We start from the raw sequence: 19,155 nt of genomic DNA, 5'->3' as shown, positions 1-19,155 counted from the left end.
GGTGAGTCCATATTGGACCCAAAGTTGGGTTGAAACAACCCAGCATTTTTTAGAGTGTACTTGTGGTGAACTTTGATCCACTCTCATTAGAACTTTCTTTTTTAAGGTGGTTGTCAGGATATTATAAAGGTAACAGTTTGTAGTAATTTGGAATATTAACATTAAGTTAATGAAGTATATGTTGCTATTATTATTATATATTTTTTTTTTTACTTTTAATTTAAGGTCAGTCTGTTACATTTTTGTAATAAGGGTGCTCCGATCAGGATTTTTGGAGCCGATCACAGGAAGCAGTATCTGCCGATACGTTCACAGATACCGAGCTTTTTGAAGCCTTCTTTTTTATCATGTTGAATTATTTATAGTGATGCTCCAGTCAGGATTTTTATAGACATTCATTCAGGGCCTGAATTTCATTTGTGAAAATAGGGGGAATTCCCCTCTTAGGTGACTCTTGTGGGGGGAATTTTTTAATTTGAGGGGTGGAAGGGGGGCATTTATTTTGACATTTTTCAAAAATATATAATTATTTCACCTAAATGTAGTGCATTTTTGTTTTTACAATGGGGTACAGCACAATCCTGATTTGGTGAGCTGTATGTGAGGCAGCCTTATGTGTGTGCGCTTTAAGTGTGCATGAACGCACTGTCTGTAGGAGAGCGCCCGAGTGCGGAATGGTTTAATCACTGGCATCAGGGATCTTATCTATGCACAATCAGCTTGTAACACTCCAAAGAGAAAGGAAAACTTGAAATCGCATCATATGACCCCTTTAAAAAGAAATGCAAATTATAAATTTAGTGACAATGCTACACTTTGATTGGCCTTGATTGTGCAAGTGACAATTCCTGTGTCAACTGTGCTGCTCGCTTATAGTGGAGACGCGATGTGGTGATTTGAAGCCATTTGTGCATTTTGAGAGGGAGAGAGAGAGCGCGCTGTGATTCACTCACACTGTTTGTGAAATTGTAAGTTATTTAATAAAGAAATATGAATTGTACCTCACCTTCAGCATTATATCATTAAAGATCTTAAGCAGTTCAAATGAGTCAGGTCAGATATCGCCCTTGCTGCATTAAACAATCGGTTCCTTTATCTCTTCTCAATCTCACATATAATGCACTTCAGAGAAGGGCGTAGAGTTAGTTTTTCCAGGGACTCAGTCATTAGACATCTCATATCTATATCTTGTTTTTTCTGGGTCCCTAATGACTCACCATTATCACTGAGTGAACTGATCTAATGAAGGCCAGTTTTACCTTTAACTAATAGTGGAACTTCAGTGAGTACTGTGCAAGACAAGGCTTTGCAGTATATATTTATATATTATTTAGTGATATTATTTGGAAAAATAGCTTTAACCTAAATAAATAATTATAAACATTTTCCATTGATTCTTTTTTTGCAAGATCTTGTAGATTTTATGCTATTTCTGTAGCTTTCCTATTTACACCCACATATTGAAAAAACAAGGTCTGCTTCTGCTCTTTGCCATAGTGCCTCCAGCATCTGTATCATTTTGTCATACTGAATGTATTGGGGTGTAGTGTCATGAAGATGTGCTCCCTCTGAGCACCAGCATAATATATCTTCCATGCATTATGATATTCCTAGTTACTAGTTTTCCAGTTGGTTAAAATGGAAGGGGAAGTTCATTTCTTTGACATAACATTTGTTGACACATTAGCAACTGTTGTTGGCAATGAATTTTAGGTGTGCGTTAAGGAGGCAGCCTTATCAGCGGCGCACGAGATGCGATGACGATGTAAGTGTCGTTGCATTATAATGAGTTTGTTAGCCTATCCAGCTGAAGCCACTAGATGTGGCGCTGCTGCGTTGTTCATTAAAAATATAGTGGAAAAAGAGAACGTCACTGCGGAGATGATGTTGTTTACGTCAAAACTGAAACCAAGCCGTTGAATGCTTTGAATGATGCGCCCTCTTGTGGCCTCAGGAGAGAAGCAAAAAGCTTTTCTTCACCCTAACTGAAATTATGCATTTTAAATTCGAATATAATTCGAATTTTGATAATATTTAAATACAAAATTCGAATTTAGTTTTTCAGCAATTTTGACAGCTCTAATACATGCTCCAAAAACTCTGGGAAACTGTGGTTGAAGCCAAACCTTTACAGGTGAACATATGTGGGTGGTGAGCTTGTTGATTTAGAGCAGTTATTGTTGCAGTTCTGTCAGGCACAGCAGCTGTTTGTTGAACCTTTGAAGACTATTTCATCAAGAAGGTAATGGTCCTTGAGAAAAAAACATGAAAGTTAGGCATACTTGTTTAATAATGTTCTACAATGACTGCACATATCTTTAATATATGCCTCTTTTTTGTAGTTGTCGGCAGATTTGTATTGTATAATTTATCTTTAATCTTTATTTATTTATATTATTTTTTGTGTTGCTCTGCTCAGTGTGGCAGTTGTCTTGGACTTAGACTGATGGTAGAGTTGCCATTGTAGAAATGTGCAATTTGTAGTCACCTATGATTCACTTATTTTTACAAGCATAGCTAAGTGTTCAATAATGGGGGGGTGTAACAGAAGTAAACACTATTCATTTATTTGCATAATTTAATTTGCATTAGTGAGTGTAGTTATAACTGTAAATGTGAGAGTATCTCACTGTCTCTCTTAACATTGATGTGATGGATATTCTCCCAGTCTGATGATTAATGTGTTTCTCTGAGCTTTTCGGATGAGAGTAAAGGTCAGTGGGGTCAGACATTGTAATTGTAAACTACTTAACTTGTATAGCATATCAACCTGGTTGTCCAATTGCTCTCATTTAAAGCTTCATTAGGTTTGTGCTAATTTTTGGATGCTACATGAAGACCCAGTGCATGTTGTTTCAAATTTGTTGCTTTGTTTTTACACAATATACTGATATATGCAGTATATAGGCCTACTGATTCTTTTGCAATTGAAAACCGTTACACTGCAGACAAGATCTTTGACAGTTTTTCTCAGTCAAGTTGTCATTTCTTTGAATTTCCTCCTCCTGTATTCCTGTATTTTGGTCAATCTTTTAGGTTGACCAAAATTACCTGATGTTTAAGACCAATCAGATACAGATAAGTGTTTAAAACCTTTGAAGGAGGCTTACAGGCAAGTGTTAAAAAGCCTTGCTGCACAAGCAGCCATTATCATTTTGACTTGATGTAAGATGAAAGTCAGAATATGACATGCTTTTGCCACTTTTAATCTATATGATATGTGTGACATACTTTCTTTTCATTGGGATCACCATATTGAAGATTCATTGTTTCATTGCACTGGTTTAGAGTCGTGCACGCTTATCTGAAACCCATGCTAGTTTCACTAAAAATGCAGGCAGCAGCTGTCAGCTGTTCCTGATATTACTTATTTATGCCCTGAGCTTGCTTTACACCAGACTGCCTAGATACCTTGATTCACTCCTGCTCAAAAGAGAATCAAAGGTTGTGTTCATCATGCTGCACATAAACAGTTATTTTTTTTCTTGATCTGATATTTACACATGGGGAAGTCACACACAGGTCACATGATGAAATCTGACTGATCAGATAGATGTCAGATTCCATCTGCTGTTTTGCAAGCAAACTAAAATGATTACATTTCATTACTACTTGGTTAATATATATATTTTAATTAGGATAATATGAATATTATGGACCATGTTGCATATAGTTAATAATAAATGAAAGTCTGAATAACTGCAGGTTTAGCCCTCTTCATACTGCATTAATTTTTCAGTTCAGTTCCTTTTAAGATTTCCTTATGACTTTTGTTCATGAATTCTTCCTACTTTGACATATTATATGTCTTATATGTTTGTGATCTTGGAATCAGGGTGAAGTAATTACAGAAATTACTTTATTATTACAGTTGGTAATGGTGTGTGTTTTGGGCTGGTTGATCTGTTAAATGAATTTTTGTATGCCTTGTATACTTAAACAATTTTTTGTGATGTTTTCTACATTGCTGTTGCAAATTCTGCCGATTTGACACTGCAAAAATGACTTGATGGTAGTGATAGTTTTGAAGGCATCAGTGCAAATGTGTTAAACTATAAACCAGTCTGTAATGGTTTAATTCGTATTCCATTGTTTACCAGAAAAATTGAATTTCTCAATTTATGACGTAAGATTGTAGCTCTATAGTTTCCAACTTGTTGCAGATTTTGTATTTGCAAAGAAAAAATTAACAAAAGAAAATGTAAAGTAAATGTAATATTTAATGAAAAATGTAACTATATCTAGCAAATATAAAATCTATTTCACAGCAGGGCAAGAAATGCAATAAATTAAATGCAACAGAGTTAGGCTAATGCTGGACAGCAGTTTTTATACATGTTGCAAGTTCAAACTTCAATGGATTACATGTAGGCCTATATTTTTTGTCATCAGCCTTGAATGTGCATGAGCCTTGAATTGTTTTGCACTAATTACTTGGTCCACAAGGTAGCAACAGTGAAGTCACAGAAACACAGAAGTCGGTCATATGGCATGCTGTCAAATGGAGTGTACTTTGACAGGCCATATGCTCAGTTCTAAGTGTTCACTTCAAAACTGAAGTAAACCTTGGTTTATTATCCAAAAGTAGTATACTTATACTGTACATCATTTTGTATAAAAGTGGTTCTGTCTGATGGAAATAAGGCATATTCTGTGGAATAATAAATATTTGTAAATGATCGTCTATGTAAATCACAATTGCTTGTCATCCTTTCACTATTTTGAATAAGATCCCGTGCTTGTTACAGCTAATTCTAGAATTTATCGGAATAACAGAAAATCAGTTTCAAGCAGCAGAAACTGCAGGAAATGCCACTTAATTAAACTGTGCATCTGTTCCCACTTGTATCTTATGAATGATTGTGCCGTAGTAGACAGGTAGGAGGTGAGAGACATTGTTAATTAAAGACAGAGAACAACAGATCAGAACAGCTTGCTTCTTCTGTAATCTTCACGGAAATGAAAAGGAGGCTAAGATTGCAGCCAGGTCTGGGCCTTTTATCTCAGACTGAAAGTTGGCCTCATCTGTGAGTGTCACATCCTTTAAACTACAAAAACATTAAGCTTCCGGCAGCTCATGTGGAATAGTTTGCAAGAGCCCTTTTAGAAACACCGAGGCTGTGAAAGCAGAGTAGTGAGTTGATGACTTGTCCGGTGTGATGACGTTTCATGTCCTAAAAGCCCTCTGTAGTCCCGTTTAGCCACTTGTTAGCAACCGCCTCTTTCAAGACAAGTAAAAGCTTTAAAAAAAAGAATAAAATGTTAATATATCTTGAGCTTGAGACATTTAACCAAAAACCCATTCGAAAACCCACTGACTTCGGGATGATGGATCTGCAAGTGCTAAAAAGCGATCTCATAGAAAATACATTTTTGGTTCCCCAAAGAACCTTTCAGTGAACAGATCTTAAAAGAGCCATTCTTGTGTGAAGAACATTTTAATAATCTAAAGAACCTTTCCACTAAAAAGAACCTTTTGTGCAATGGAAAGATTCCATGTTAAAGGGATAGTTCACCCAAAAATGAAAATTTGCTGTTAATTTACTCAGCCTCTGGCCATCTAAGGTGCATATATGTTACGTCATTGTGTGATTATGTAAACAAACTAGTGAATTGAACCAGATTATTGAAATGAGCTGTCCGAAAGAACCAGTTTGCGGAAAAGAATAGCATTTCCCTTTTTGCCTGAGGCCATGGATTACAGGTATTGATGTTGTAAGTAATGTTCAGTTTCTTACACAGACTGATCGTTTCGCTTCATAAGACCTCAATATATCATCAGAGGCTTACAGGCAAGTGTTAAAAAGCCTTGCTGCACAAGCAGCCATTATCATTTTGACTTGATGTAAGATGAAAGTCAGAATATGACATGCTTTTGCCACTTTTAATCTATATGATATGTGTGACATACTTTCTTTTCATTGGGATCACCATATTGAAGATTCATTGTTTCATTGCACTGGTTTAGAGTCGTGCACGCTTATCTGAAACCCATGCTAGTTTCACTAAAAATGCAGGCAGCAGCTGTCAGCTGTTCCTGATATTACTTATTTATGCCCTGAGCTTGCTTTACACCAGACTGCCTAGATACCTTGATTCACTCCTGCTCAAAAGAGAATCAAAGGTTGTGTTCATCATGCTGCACATAAACAGTTATTTTTTTTCTTGATCTGATATTTACACATGGGGAAGTCACACACAGGTCACATGATGAAATCTGACTGATCAGATAGATGTCAGATTCCATCTGCTGTTTTGCAAGCAAACTAAAATGATTACATTTCATTACTACTTGGTTAATATATATATTTTAATTAGGATAATATGAATATTATGGACCATGTTGCATATAGTTAATAATAAATGAAAGTCTGAATAACTGCAGGTTTAGCCCTCTTCATACTGCATTAATTTTTCAGTTCAGTTCCTTTTAAGATTTCCTTATGACTTTTGTTCATGAATTCTTCCTACTTTGACATATTATATGTCTTATATGTTTGTGATCTTGGAATCAGGGTGAAGTAATTACAGAAATTACTTTATTATTACAGTTGGTAATGGTGTGTGTTTTGGGCTGGTTGATCTGTTAAATGAATTTTTGTATGCCTTGTATACTTAAACAATTTTTTGTGATGTTTTCTACATTGCTGTTGCAAATTCTGCCGATTTGACACTGCAAAAATGACTTGATGGTAGTGATAGTTTTGAAGGCATCAGTGCAAATGTGTTAAACTATAAACCAGTCTGTAATGGTTTAATTCGTATTCCATTGTTTACCAGAAAAATTGAATTTCTCAATTTATGACGTAAGATTGTAGCTCTATAGTTTCCAACTTGTTGCAGATTTTGTATTTGCAAAGAAAAAATTAACAAAAGAAAATGTAAAGTAAATGTAATATTTAATGAAAAATGTAACTATATCTAGCAAATATAAAATCTATTTCACAGCAGGGCAAGAAATGCAATAAATTAAATGCAACAGAGTTAGGCTAATGCTGGACAGCAGTTTTTATACATGTTGCAAGTTCAAACTTCAATGGATTACATGTAGGCCTATATTTTTTGTCATCAGCCTTGAATGTGCATGAGCCTTGAATTGTTTTGCACTAATTACTTGGTCCACAAGGTAGCAACAGTGAAGTCACAGAAACACAGAAGTCGGTCATATGGCATGCTGTCAAATGGAGTGTACTTTGACAGGCCATATGCTCAGTTCTAAGTGTTCACTTCAAAACTGAAGTAAACCTTGGTTTATTATCCAAAAGTAGTATACTTATACTGTACATCATTTTGTATAAAAGTGGTTCTGTCTGATGGAAATAAGGCATATTCTGTGGAATAATAAATATTTGTAAATGATCGTCTATGTAAATCACAATTGCTTGTCATCCTTTCACTATTTTGAATAAGATCCCGTGCTTGTTACAGCTAATTCTAGAATTTATCGGAATAACAGAAAATCAGTTTCAAGCAGCAGAAACTGCAGGAAATGCCACTTAATTAAACTGTGCATCTGTTCCCACTTGTATCTTATGAATGATTGTGCCGTAGTAGACAGGTAGGAGGTGAGAGACATTGTTAATTAAAGACAGAGAACAACAGATCAGAACAGCTTGCTTCTTCTGTAATCTTCACGGAAATGAAAAGGAGGCTAAGATTGCAGCCAGGTCTGGGCCTTTTATCTCAGACTGAAAGTTGGCCTCATCTGTGAGTGTCACATCCTTTAAACTACAAAAACATTAAGCTTCCGGCAGCTCATGTGGAATAGTTTGCAAGAGCCCTTTTAGAAACACCGAGGCTGTGAAAGCAGAGTAGTGAGTTGATGACTTGTCCGGTGTGATGACGTTTCATGTCCTAAAAGCCCTCTGTAGTCCCGTTTAGCCACTTGTTAGCAACCGCCTCTTTCAAGACAAGTAAAAGCTTTAAAAAAAAGAATAAAATGTTAATATATCTTGAGCTTGAGACATTTAACCAAAAACCCATTCGAAAACCCACTGACTTCGGGATGATGGATCTGCAAGTGCTAAAAAGCGATCTCATAGAAAATACATTTTTGGTTCCCCAAAGAACCTTTCAGTGAACAGATCTTAAAAGAGCCATTCTTGTGTGAAGAACATTTTAATAATCTAAAGAACCTTTCCACTAAAAAGAACCTTTTGTGCAATGGAAAGATTCCATGTTAAAGGGATAGTTCACCCAAAAATGAAAATTTGCTGTTAATTTACTCAGCCTCTGGCCATCTAAGGTGCATATATGTTAGTGATTATGTTGATTATGTAAACAAACTAGTGAATTGAACCAGATTATTGAAATGAGCTGTCCGAAAGAAGGAAAAGAATGAAAAGAATAGCATTTCCCTTTTTGCCTGAGGCCATGGATTACAGGTATTGATGTTGTAAGTAATGTTCAGTTTCTTACACAGACTGATCGTTTCGCTTCATAAGACCTCAATATATCATCAGGAGCCACTGGTATTATTTTGTGTTCCTTGATATGCTTTTCTTCAATTCTCAAAAACGGGCAGCTACTGACTTGCATTTTATGAATCACCAAGGACCACTGTTTCAGCTAAGAATCTCCTTTATTCTACTTAAGAAGCAACACTATGTAGTTTTTCGACCTTAAAATAATGTCTCTAAAATTATTTCAGTGGTAGAACATCTCTTAACCGGACGAATTCTATTGCCGCTGCTACCCGAGCAGCCTCCTAGCCGCTAGAACCACATTCTGTAAGTTTTGTGTTCGGGTCGGTACACAAAGCCCCGCCCATCCCCTGTCAGTGGAAGAGTGCGGCCTGCTTTGCGGCATACGTCACATATTTTACTCGTAGCCTGGGTGGAGTTAGCCAACAGCTAACTATAAGACAAAACGATCTAATATGTTAGTCTCAAAACCAATGCCATGGGTACCATGTCTGCTTCGACACCCAAGATCCAAAAACTAATTCCCAAGTCTACTTCACGTCTGAACGATTATTCAAATAAAGATGCTCTGTAACTTTACAGCCTTAAACTTATGACAATGTCCGATGTATAGGCTATTATGGACATTATGGCTACATGATTATGCAGACAACTTTTTATTCTATTATACAAATTACACCCTTTGCAAACAATGCTACATACGAACTATGCGAGCAAAAATACTAGGCAAACATACTACCGTTCATTTTGTCATTGTAGTTTTCAATTCTGGAGTAACATTAAATAAAAATATGTAATGATATTTGTAGAACATAGTGTAACATGGGCTACTTTACCTGGCCGGTGGACATGGTTTCCAAACGAGGTTTCTCCATTCGCCGGTTTTGTCAGATTAGTCAACAAATTCACATGTATTGCACTGCCCACAGGCAAGCTTATACAGAGACAGTATTCACGACACTGGTAACAGACAATTGTGCTTATCAACCACAGTCCTCTTTTGGAAGACCAAACAAAGTAGTTTCGCTTTCACAACGAATCACACAGTGCTTTCACGACATGGCGGCGGCGGCAACAATATTACAGCGAGAATAAAAGTTACGCCTTCTTTCTTTGCGTGAACATTTGGGCGGCGTTATGCAAATCTTCCCACATCGTAACGTAGATATGTGGGGGCATGTTAGAACGAGCCGTTTTAGGTAGGCGTGGCTGACTCTTAACTTTTATAAAGAATATCTCTTTGGATTTGAGACTTTAGTCTTTGCAACTTTACAGATCTTCTTTATGCACCAAGAGCTTGTAACACTCCAAAGAGAAAGGAAAAATTTAAATCGCATCATATGACACCTTTAAGAAAAAAAAGTCACCTACATCTTGGATGGCCTGAGGGTCATTAAATTAACAGCATTCTTTCATTTTTGGGTGAACTATCCCTTTAGAGGTTCTTTATGGAACCATCATTGCAAATAATATAGAGTGTAGGAGTCTAAATTCTCATAAAATCTTCTAGTGTAGCTAAAGTTGCCAAAGAGGTTGATCAGGAAGTTATTTCAAATAACAGGAAGCTGTTTTCTATTGATATGAAATTTCACTTTAGTACATTTATAGTACATCTCTTAGACCACAGGCTATTGACCTCCAGGGTTGGACACCAGTGTACTTATTGCGGTTTTAGGGTAGTTTGCATACTCCCTCGTTTATGGAAACTCATTTGAGAGCTGAAATATAAACTTCCTCCAAGCTTTACCTGAATCCCTCACATCTCTGAGCCTATTGTTCTCCTTCAGCTTTCCGCCGAGGCTGCTGGATATTTCGGAGAGAACTTCTTACAGCCTGAAGTGCTTGCTGGTTTTCAGTTCAGTATGACTCATCCTCTGTGTCTGACATTTTTCTCTGTGCACTTTGAGCCACAAACTCAGCCAACATCATTTAAGTCACACCAGCTCTGAGAAGTGCTTCTGGTTACTCAGCATGTCAAGGAAGGAAAGCTAACCAACACTGAGTGCCAGGGTATTGTTTTGAGCCTCTCTCAAGTTGTGTAAGTGATCAGCAGACATTTAGGTTGCAGTATGAGAACAGATACAGGAAATAAGAGCGTTATGAATAAGCACTGATTTGGGATTATCATTCATATTCCTGGGAATGTTTTTTTGTTGTTGTTATTCTTGGGAGCATTGACGTGCTGTAAATTGAGAATGGATGCCAGGTGGTGGGAGACAACCAAATCTTCCCTCGGGGAGCACATAGATCATAAGCTTTGTGGTTTCCTCCTCTACACATAAAGTTCTTGGCAATATGATCCAAGGTAATGTGTATAATCTATTATGCAGTGTTCCTAATATGCAATGTTCCTGAAAAAAAAACAGGGGTGTCAAAACAGTTCTTGTTGCATCTATGTAACCTGTGTTATTCGTATTGTGCAACAGAGACTTCCTTTCCCATTAGATTTGATTGAACTGCTTTGTTTGTCTGCTCAATTTCGGTTTTAAAATAGATTGATCAGGGCGTTTGAATTTACAGTGGTTGTTTCTAAATGAAGATTTCCCTATTGGGAAGGATTATTTTCTGCTGGCCAGAAAAGAAAAAAAAAGAATTTAAATTATACATCGCCTATAGAAATATTTTTATATTTCTTTAAAAAAAAAATTTCGATAATTTTTCAAAAGAAGAAAATGCTGCACTTATGTAAGTCCATGAGTTCATAGACACACATAAAATGCGTTTTAAGGTATTTAAAGAAGCTTTCATAACTATCACTATCAAGTCATTTTTGCAATTTAATTTCAATCAAACCTCATCTATGTTAAACAATTAGATAAAATGATCTAGGTGACAAATTGGCAATAATCGTTATTTGCAATAACGTAGAATACAACACAGTAAACGTAGAATACAACACAGAAAACTATATGTTTGTTTACAAGGCATAAAAATGGATGTACAGTATGAATGAATGCTAACTTTTCAGTGACAAATCAGAAGTGAGCTGGAAGGACAAGTGTGAGTCCCGTCTGATGGTCTTATATTAAAATCCAGACCCAAGTTTGGTTCTTGTCAGTTTTGTCAACATGTACTTGATGGAGCTGTGGTGTCATATCGTTAATTGGTCTGTGATCAATTTTTATAACTATGACATCCAATTTCATTCTTGATTATTGATATATTACTTGATGGTTCGAACGTGGTTAATATTTTAGTTAATATGCTGTGTATAGTGTGCAAAACCTTACACATACCTACACCGCATTGCGCCGTGCTGGAAAAACATGAGGCTGTCTACACTGGATGTGACAAAGCGACTAGTTTAAACCCATTTGTCCATCATGTCAGAAGTAGCTCAGGCACTTAGAGTAAAAAAAACTTACTGTCGGGGATTTTTAGTGTTGTTTCGTGTTATTATTGGGTTTTATCATGATAGTCTTGATTTTTTCCCCCATCCGTTTTGTTGTTTGAGTTGTTTTTCCTTGAACTCAGTCACATCTAATCTGCCATAACTATAGCCATTGCTGGGAGACTAGTCAAATACAAAAGATTTGCTAGTAAAATGTTACATTCACAGCAGTTTATTGTTTTGTACGTTGTACTTGATAGTTTAATAATTGTACATTGACTTGTAAAATGACTTTATAGTGGTCATAAATGCAATAGGTAACCTAGAGAAGGTAAAGCATGAAAGTCTATCCAGCCAAAATGATGTCATCTATGTGTCCAACCCTCCACCTCACACTCTTCAGTTTTACCGGTGCATGAATATAGTAGTTCACTATAGGCTTGCCGCGATAGACAGTGCTGACGGTGATACGGTGTTAAACCGCAATAACGCCCCGCCCCCGCGGTGATACCGGTATTACCGGTGTTGTCACACGTCGATTAACCGGTGGGAAAATGTCCTCACCGTCACAACCCTAGTTCACTTCCCCATTGCTTTCACAGCAGGTAGACATGGCCAGTCAAGTTGCAGTCTGTTTTGTGGATAATGTAAGTTTGCTTTATTTCCTTCGTGATATAGCCTTGTTCATGGTTGAAAGGTTATCTGGCGAAAATCAATCAATTTCTTAATTATTGTTTGTTTATTTATGATATTCTTATATATTTTCATAAATATATATTTTTTTACTTTTATAAGGAAAAACAAGTTTTACAGTTCTCATTTAGCTAATTTACAGGTTTGCAGCTCAGTATTTGGATGAGTTTAGTGAAAAGAGAAGTGAAATAAAGAAAAGCAGTTTCGTGCACTATAGGTCTTTTTTCACTTGGACTTGAGGATGCATTTCCCTTGTGTCCTTTTCTCTCTATCCTTCAGTGTGCAAACCTGAGCAAAAGTGAGTGAAGAAAAAGTGTTGTGTGCCAGCACTGGTCTTTTTTAGTCTGTTTGTCAGCACAAACCTCTGCGTGTGGGTGTGGATGTGGTGAACTGCGAGTGTGTGTTCCACAGCATTTTGAGGTAATGTAGAGAGAAACGGCGTCCATGGGCTTTTGAGGTTTTCCTCTTCCAACGGATGCTCTCGCTGCTTTACGATCAACAGCCACTGATTTCTTTTGTCTCGACATACTGGTGACACGTACATTACACTTCCTTGACATTGCTAATGTTTCTCTGTTTTGTTGATAAGACCGGGTTGCTAGTGAAGACTAAACATTTACCTGCTGGGGGTTTTTTTTTTAGATACAGATTTTTTAAATTGTGAAATTAGCTGCACATAGAGGCAATAACATTGCAGATCTTGATATGTGCTATGTATGTCTGTTTTGAAAGGTCGTTGAGGTACTTTCACTCTACTTTAAGTTCGCCTTTTTTTCAACTCTTTGAGGAAGGAACGAGGAATAATAACTTGACAAACTCAACGGACCAGTTATGTTTGTCTTCCTCATGACAAGTGAGTTCTTAGTTCTCTCTTTCTATCCTGCAGGTCAACATGGCCCAGTGGAATCAGTTACAGCAGTTGGAGACGCGGTATCTGGAGCAGCTGTATCACCTGTACAGTGACAGCTTTCCTATGGAGCTGCGGCAGTTCTTGGCCCCCTGGATTGAGAGCCAGGACTGGTGAGTTGCCAGCAACAGGATGTGACATAAGAGACCTTAGCACTCTGAAGGTCTGTGTCTTATCTGAGCAGCTTAAATAATAAATAATAACTAAAATAAATAAAGCTAAATTATGAATGTAATTTGGGCTCAGTCACTGTTTTCAGTCATTTAGTGTGCGGTGTCTAAAGAATTTAAGACCAGCTGTTGCCAGTCGTCCTCACAAAGATTATTTTTATAATATTTGCAACTGACGCCGACGACTAACTGCACCTGTTTCCGAATATGTAGGTCTATTAATTTAAATAATGAATTAACAAATAAAAAAAATCATTTAGAAATGACATTTCTGAATAAAATAATTTTATACACTTTAGTTATATATAATATAGCCTATTTGAGGAAATATGATGAGGAAATACAGTGCCTTGAATAGGCTACATTTATGTAGAATGATGAAATGTAAATGAAATTACTTCTGTTTCTGAATAAATAAAGCCGTATTTAATTTTTGTTCTAACTGATACTCAGGTTTTGTATGTGGACAGGTTGTAGCTACTGTAATCTGCAGCAGTATTTAGGGATTGGGGCTTTTGTGAATGATTTTAGGTTATGTTGACAATGAGGACGTTCCTGACGGTGACAGAGATGTGGTAGTTTTACTATGTCTTCCACTGTGTTCAATGTTTTTTTTTTTTCAATAGGATCACAGAAAAGAAGATTGAAATGACCTGAATATTGAGTCCGACCCTGTCCGTTAGTTACTAGTGCCCATCTCACTTTTGCCCAGGCCCGCCCAAAAATAAAATTCTGCCTACACCTCTACACCATATAATCAAGATAAAAACAGATGTAGCGACAGGTCTTTTCTTTTGTATTGTGATATATATATATATATTAGTGTCGCTTGAAAGTTTGTGAACCCTTTAGAATTTTCTATATTTCTGCATATATATATGACACAAAACATAATCAAAATTTCACACAAGTCCTGAAAGTAGACAAAGAGAACCCAAACAAACAAGTGAGACAAAAATATGTTCTTTGACATTGATTTATTCAGGAAAATGATCCAATATTATATATCTGTGAGTGGCAAAAGTATGTGAATCTCTAGGATTGGCAGTTAATTTGAAGGTGAAATTAGAGTCCATCTGTTTTTCAGAGTTGTTTTCAGTCAGTGAAATTATTATCAGGTGTAAGTGCGTGCCCAGTTTTATTTAAAGAACAGGGATCTATCAAAGTCTGATCATGTTTGTGGAAGTGTATCATGGCATGAACAAAGGAGATCTCTGAGGACCTCAGAAAAAGAGTTGCTGTTGCTCATCATGCTAGAAAAAGGTGACAAAAACATCTCTAAAGAGTTTTGACTCCACAAATCCACAGTCAGACAGATTGTGTACAAATGGAGGAAATTCAAGACCCCTGTTACCCTCCCCAGGAGTGGTCCACCAACAAAGAACACTCTAAAAGCAAGACGTGTAAAAGTCCACTAGGTTTCAAAGGACTGCAGGCTAACTTCTAAGCAACTAAAGGCCTTTCTCACATTGACTAATGTTAATGTTTATGAGTCCACCATCAGGAGAACACTGTACAACCATGGTGTCCATGGTGCATCCAAAAAGAACATTGCTGCCAGTCTGCAGTTTGCTAAAGATCATGCGGACAAGCCAGAGGGCTACTGGAGAAATGTTTTTTGGACAGATGAGACCAAAATATAACTTTTTGGTTTAAATGAGCAGCGTTATGTTTGAAGAAAAGAACATGGTTAAAGAAGAACAAAGTTAACGTTTTGGAATGACTGAGTCAAATTCCGGACCTTAATCCAATTGATATTTTGTGGAAGGAGCTGAAGCAAGTAGTTCATAGGAGGAAACCCTCCAACATCATAGAGTTGAAGTGGTTCTGTACTGAGGAATGAGCTAAAACTCCTTCAAGATGTTGTGCAGGACTGTTCAGCAGTTACAAGAAACTTTACCTGCAGTTATTATTGCAAAAGGGGGTCAGACCAGATACTGAAAGCAAAGATTCACATACTTTTGCCACTCACTGATATGTAACACTGGATCATTTTTCTCAATTAATAAATGGCAAAGAAAATATTTTTTTGTCTCATTTGTTTGTTTGGGTTCTCTTTGTCTACTTACTTGTGTGAAATTTTGATTATGTTTTGAGTCATATTTATGCAGAAATATAGAAACTTCTAAAGGGTTCACAAACTTTAAAGCAGCACTGTATACACATGGAGGTGTTTTTTTAGCAGCTTGTTATACTCATAAGCTGTAACCTCTCCTATAGATTTCATGTTTGAACTGCACTTCCTTATTCTTAGAAGGATTTTTAGTGATCGTCTTTAGAGTCATCTTTAGTGATGTCACGCCTCTGCCCGTAAAGTGCTCCTGAAAAGTCTGCTGTGAACAATAACATGAACCAGTGCCATTTCTTTCCCTCTGAATTTGCTCATAGCATCAGTGTGAATGGCTTCTGTGTGATTCTGTTGTGGAATATGAAATGTCACTCTGAAATGACTCACAGCATGCATCTTTAATTCGAAAGAGTGGAGGAAAAAAAAATGGGAAAGAAAATTAAGCTGGGTAATTTTGGTTATCAACTAGTGAAATCTCCCATATGCTCCCATGGGGACAGCACCACACTTAGATAACCACTGGGTTGCCGCATATTAAATGTTTGTGATGTAACATTTGAAGGGGTGATATGTTTATATAATGCATTGTGCTTTTAATAGAATTAGTCTTTTTTTAACTTTTCTAAACTTTTAGAGTTTTGATACTCTGTTGTATAATTTCAGTGCCGTATTTCGCTTTGAAAGCCCAAAGATATCGTCCTTCACATTACCCTCTCATGCACTCAGTTTTCTCGTTAGTGTGGTTAAAGTAAACATGAGACAATACAAATAACCCATGGGATGTTTGGTTTGTTTCATGCTGACAGTGTCATAGAACTTTCTGAATGGATTATTTGCTCAGAGGAACATAATCATCAGTATAATAAAGCCTGTAAATTATTGATAAAAAACACATTATTGCTTCAGGTCAAAGACTAGAGGTGATAGTGCGTTCGTACACCAACCATTCAAACACAATCCATTGTTTATGTAGATACACTCAGTCTTCGCTCATTATTTGATCTCATTAAATTTGCAGTTGTCAAAGAGAAGCATGAAGCATGGCACATGTATGGCGGTAGAATTGTCAACCAGCAGATTTTAATGTCTCATTTAGACCACAGTAGATAACAACCCTGTTTTATGTTATTTACACTTGAGAGGAGTGAAATGCTGATGCCAACCCTACTTATTTGCTATGAATCTTACCTTTTTTAGTCTGTTCCAAATAAAAACGAAAATAATCAAATTAAATGAAGTACTATATATTTGTAAAGTATTTAAAGGGGTCATATGATGCGATTAAAATTGTTCCTTTCTCTTTGGAGTGTTACAAGCTCTTGGTGCATAAAGAAGATCTGTAAAGTTGCAAAGACCTAAAGTCTCAAAAAAAATTGTTTCTTTATAAACGTTAAGTCAACCACGCCCTCCTAAAACAGCTTGTTCTAACGCCCCCACATGTCTACGTCACGATGTGGGAAGATTTGCATAACACCGCCCAAATGTTCACGCAAAGAAAGAAGGCGTAACTTTTATTCTCGCTGTAGTATTGTTGCTGCCGCCGCCATGTCGTGGAAACACTGTGTATTTCGTTGTGAAAGCAAAACTACTTTGTTTGGCCTTCCAAAAGAGGACGATATCCGCTTCGTCATGACTAGAGCTGATCCGTGCTGGTCGCTGAGGAAATACATCAACTTCGCGCTGTGGATCGCCGGATCGGATCGACGAAGCGGAGTCCAGTCCGGGGTCGTCACATGTGGTTGCCACAATCCCGCCGGCCTCTCCTTCGTCGAATCCACCGGTCGTGCTTTTCTCAAGCCCGCCGGCCTCCGCTCACTCTAGCCCGCCTGGCCTTCGCTCACTCAGCCCGCCGGCCGTTTCCGATTCAAACGCGAGTTTTGAGCAGTGTAGAGTAGCGCTTGTTGTTTCTCCGATCAGAAATGCAGACATGGTTTTATGTTTATGCAGCGCGATACGCAACGCGTAAAAAGACAGTATAAGTCATTATAATCAGTAATTATGTCCCCACTGGATGCAAAAAAATGCCTCGTTTGTAATGGGTTTTATTGTTTTTGTCTTGTCGCACCAGGACACAGGGCATCACAGTATGGCAAGGGGCGTAACATTTCCGTCACACACTTGAGGTATTCAGCCAATCACAATGCACTGGATAGCTGGCCAATCAGCGTACACCTCGCTTTTCAGACCGATGAGCTTTGTAACAATCGACGCGCTTCAGAAAGGCGGGGCATAGAGGAACAACAATAATGTACATTATGTGGAAAATAATGTGTTTTTTAACCTTAAACCACATAAACATTGCATTACACCAAATACACAACATAATGTTCTTTTTAGCAACGTCATATGACCCCTTTAAATGACTGGATTATCAACAAATATGTATTTCCACATGGTTAATATAATATTTAATATACAAACATTTCTAGCAAAGAACTGTATTATACTGTATATACCAGTAGCTTAATATAAAATTACTCATACTTTGATCTAACATTTTGGTCATACTGCTTATGCTATACACATAGATATTTTATTGATGATATTTTCATGTGCCCTTGTTGACACTGGAAAATGTGCTGATGTGTGTCATTTGGCAAAAACTAAAGGGACTGAACCAGCCGTTTGACACTTAAAATTATTTTTATTAAAACTATAATGATGCCGTCTCTGTGAAAGTATTGCTGTTTTGGTTGTAGTTTTTTAATTCCTTGTTAATGCGTAATGGATAACAGTGATGTGTGTTTCTTCACTGATGGCTGCCTTCTGAATGAGGTCAGCAGTTTGGAATTTGTGCTGAGTAACAGCAGAAAAACTGAGATCATGTGACTGATGATGACGGCAAACTGCAGTGACTCATACCTACACATGAGAGCCAGGACTTTGAAAATCCACACTATTTGCCAGTTTTTGCAGTTTAACTGTTTTTTTAGCATTTAGACAAAGACAGAAGTCTTTGACAAAGCTTTGGTTTTGTTGCAGATAATGACACGTGTAATTATCAAATGCATATATGGAATGGAGGAAGCTGCTCATTAACCATCACATGAGCCTGTTTGCTTCTGTCTGTCACAGGGCGTATGCGGCCAACAAGGAGTCTCACGCCACGCTTGTGTTCCATAACCTGCTGGGGGAGATCGATCAGCAGTACAGCCGCTTCCTGCAGGAGAACAATGTCCTGTACCAACACAACCTGCGGCGCATCAAACAGCACCTGCAGAGCAAGTATCTGGAGAAGCCCATGGAGATCGCCCGCATCGTGGCCCGCTGCCTGTGGGAAGAGCAGCGTCTGCTGCAGACGGCCACCACTGCACAGCAGGTAGACACACACACATACATATATGCATACATGCACAATTACACTCTTGAATAGGCACATTTAAACACATACAGATGAATAATGTATTTACTCGTGGGTGATATTTCATACTCGTTGAGCTTCTATGGTGAATAAATTTCAAGAGAGAAATTTTTAGATTTTTATTGAACGTTCCATCTGGGTTTCATTTATAAATAAATTCGCAATTAACCTGCACACAATATATATATATATATATATATAT

The 19,155-nt window shown here is 37.3% G+C and overlaps 1 protein-coding gene across 3 annotated transcripts in view; it reads left to right on the top strand.

The window, feature by feature from the left end:
• Positions 1–12,355: 12,355 nt before the first annotated feature.
• The window catches only part of LOC107653351 (signal transducer and activator of transcription 3-like), a 26,324-nt gene continuing 19,524 nt past the window's right edge, over positions 12,356–19,155 (top strand). For all 3 annotated transcript variants that reach the window (XM_016440052.1, XM_016440048.1, XM_016440062.1), the window contains exons 1-3: positions 12,356–12,401; positions 13,334–13,467; positions 18,668–18,911. In XM_016440052.1, coding sequence (XP_016295538.1) covers positions 12,366–12,401; positions 13,334–13,467; positions 18,668–18,911 — 414 coding nt within the window. In that variant the 5' untranslated portion in view covers positions 12,356–12,365. The remainder of the gene's footprint in view (positions 12,402–13,333; positions 13,468–18,667; positions 18,912–19,155) is intronic.

The sequence above is a fragment of the Sinocyclocheilus anshuiensis genome, unplaced genomic scaffold (genome assembly GCF_001515605.1).
Source record: "Sinocyclocheilus anshuiensis isolate Anshui unplaced genomic scaffold, SAMN03320099.WGS_v1.1 scaffold2013, whole genome shotgun sequence".
Taxonomy (NCBI): Eukaryota; Metazoa; Chordata; class Actinopteri; order Cypriniformes; family Cyprinidae; genus Sinocyclocheilus; species Sinocyclocheilus anshuiensis.
The sequence above is the reverse complement of the archived record's forward strand: the minus strand, read 5'-3'. Positions and strand labels throughout refer to the sequence as shown.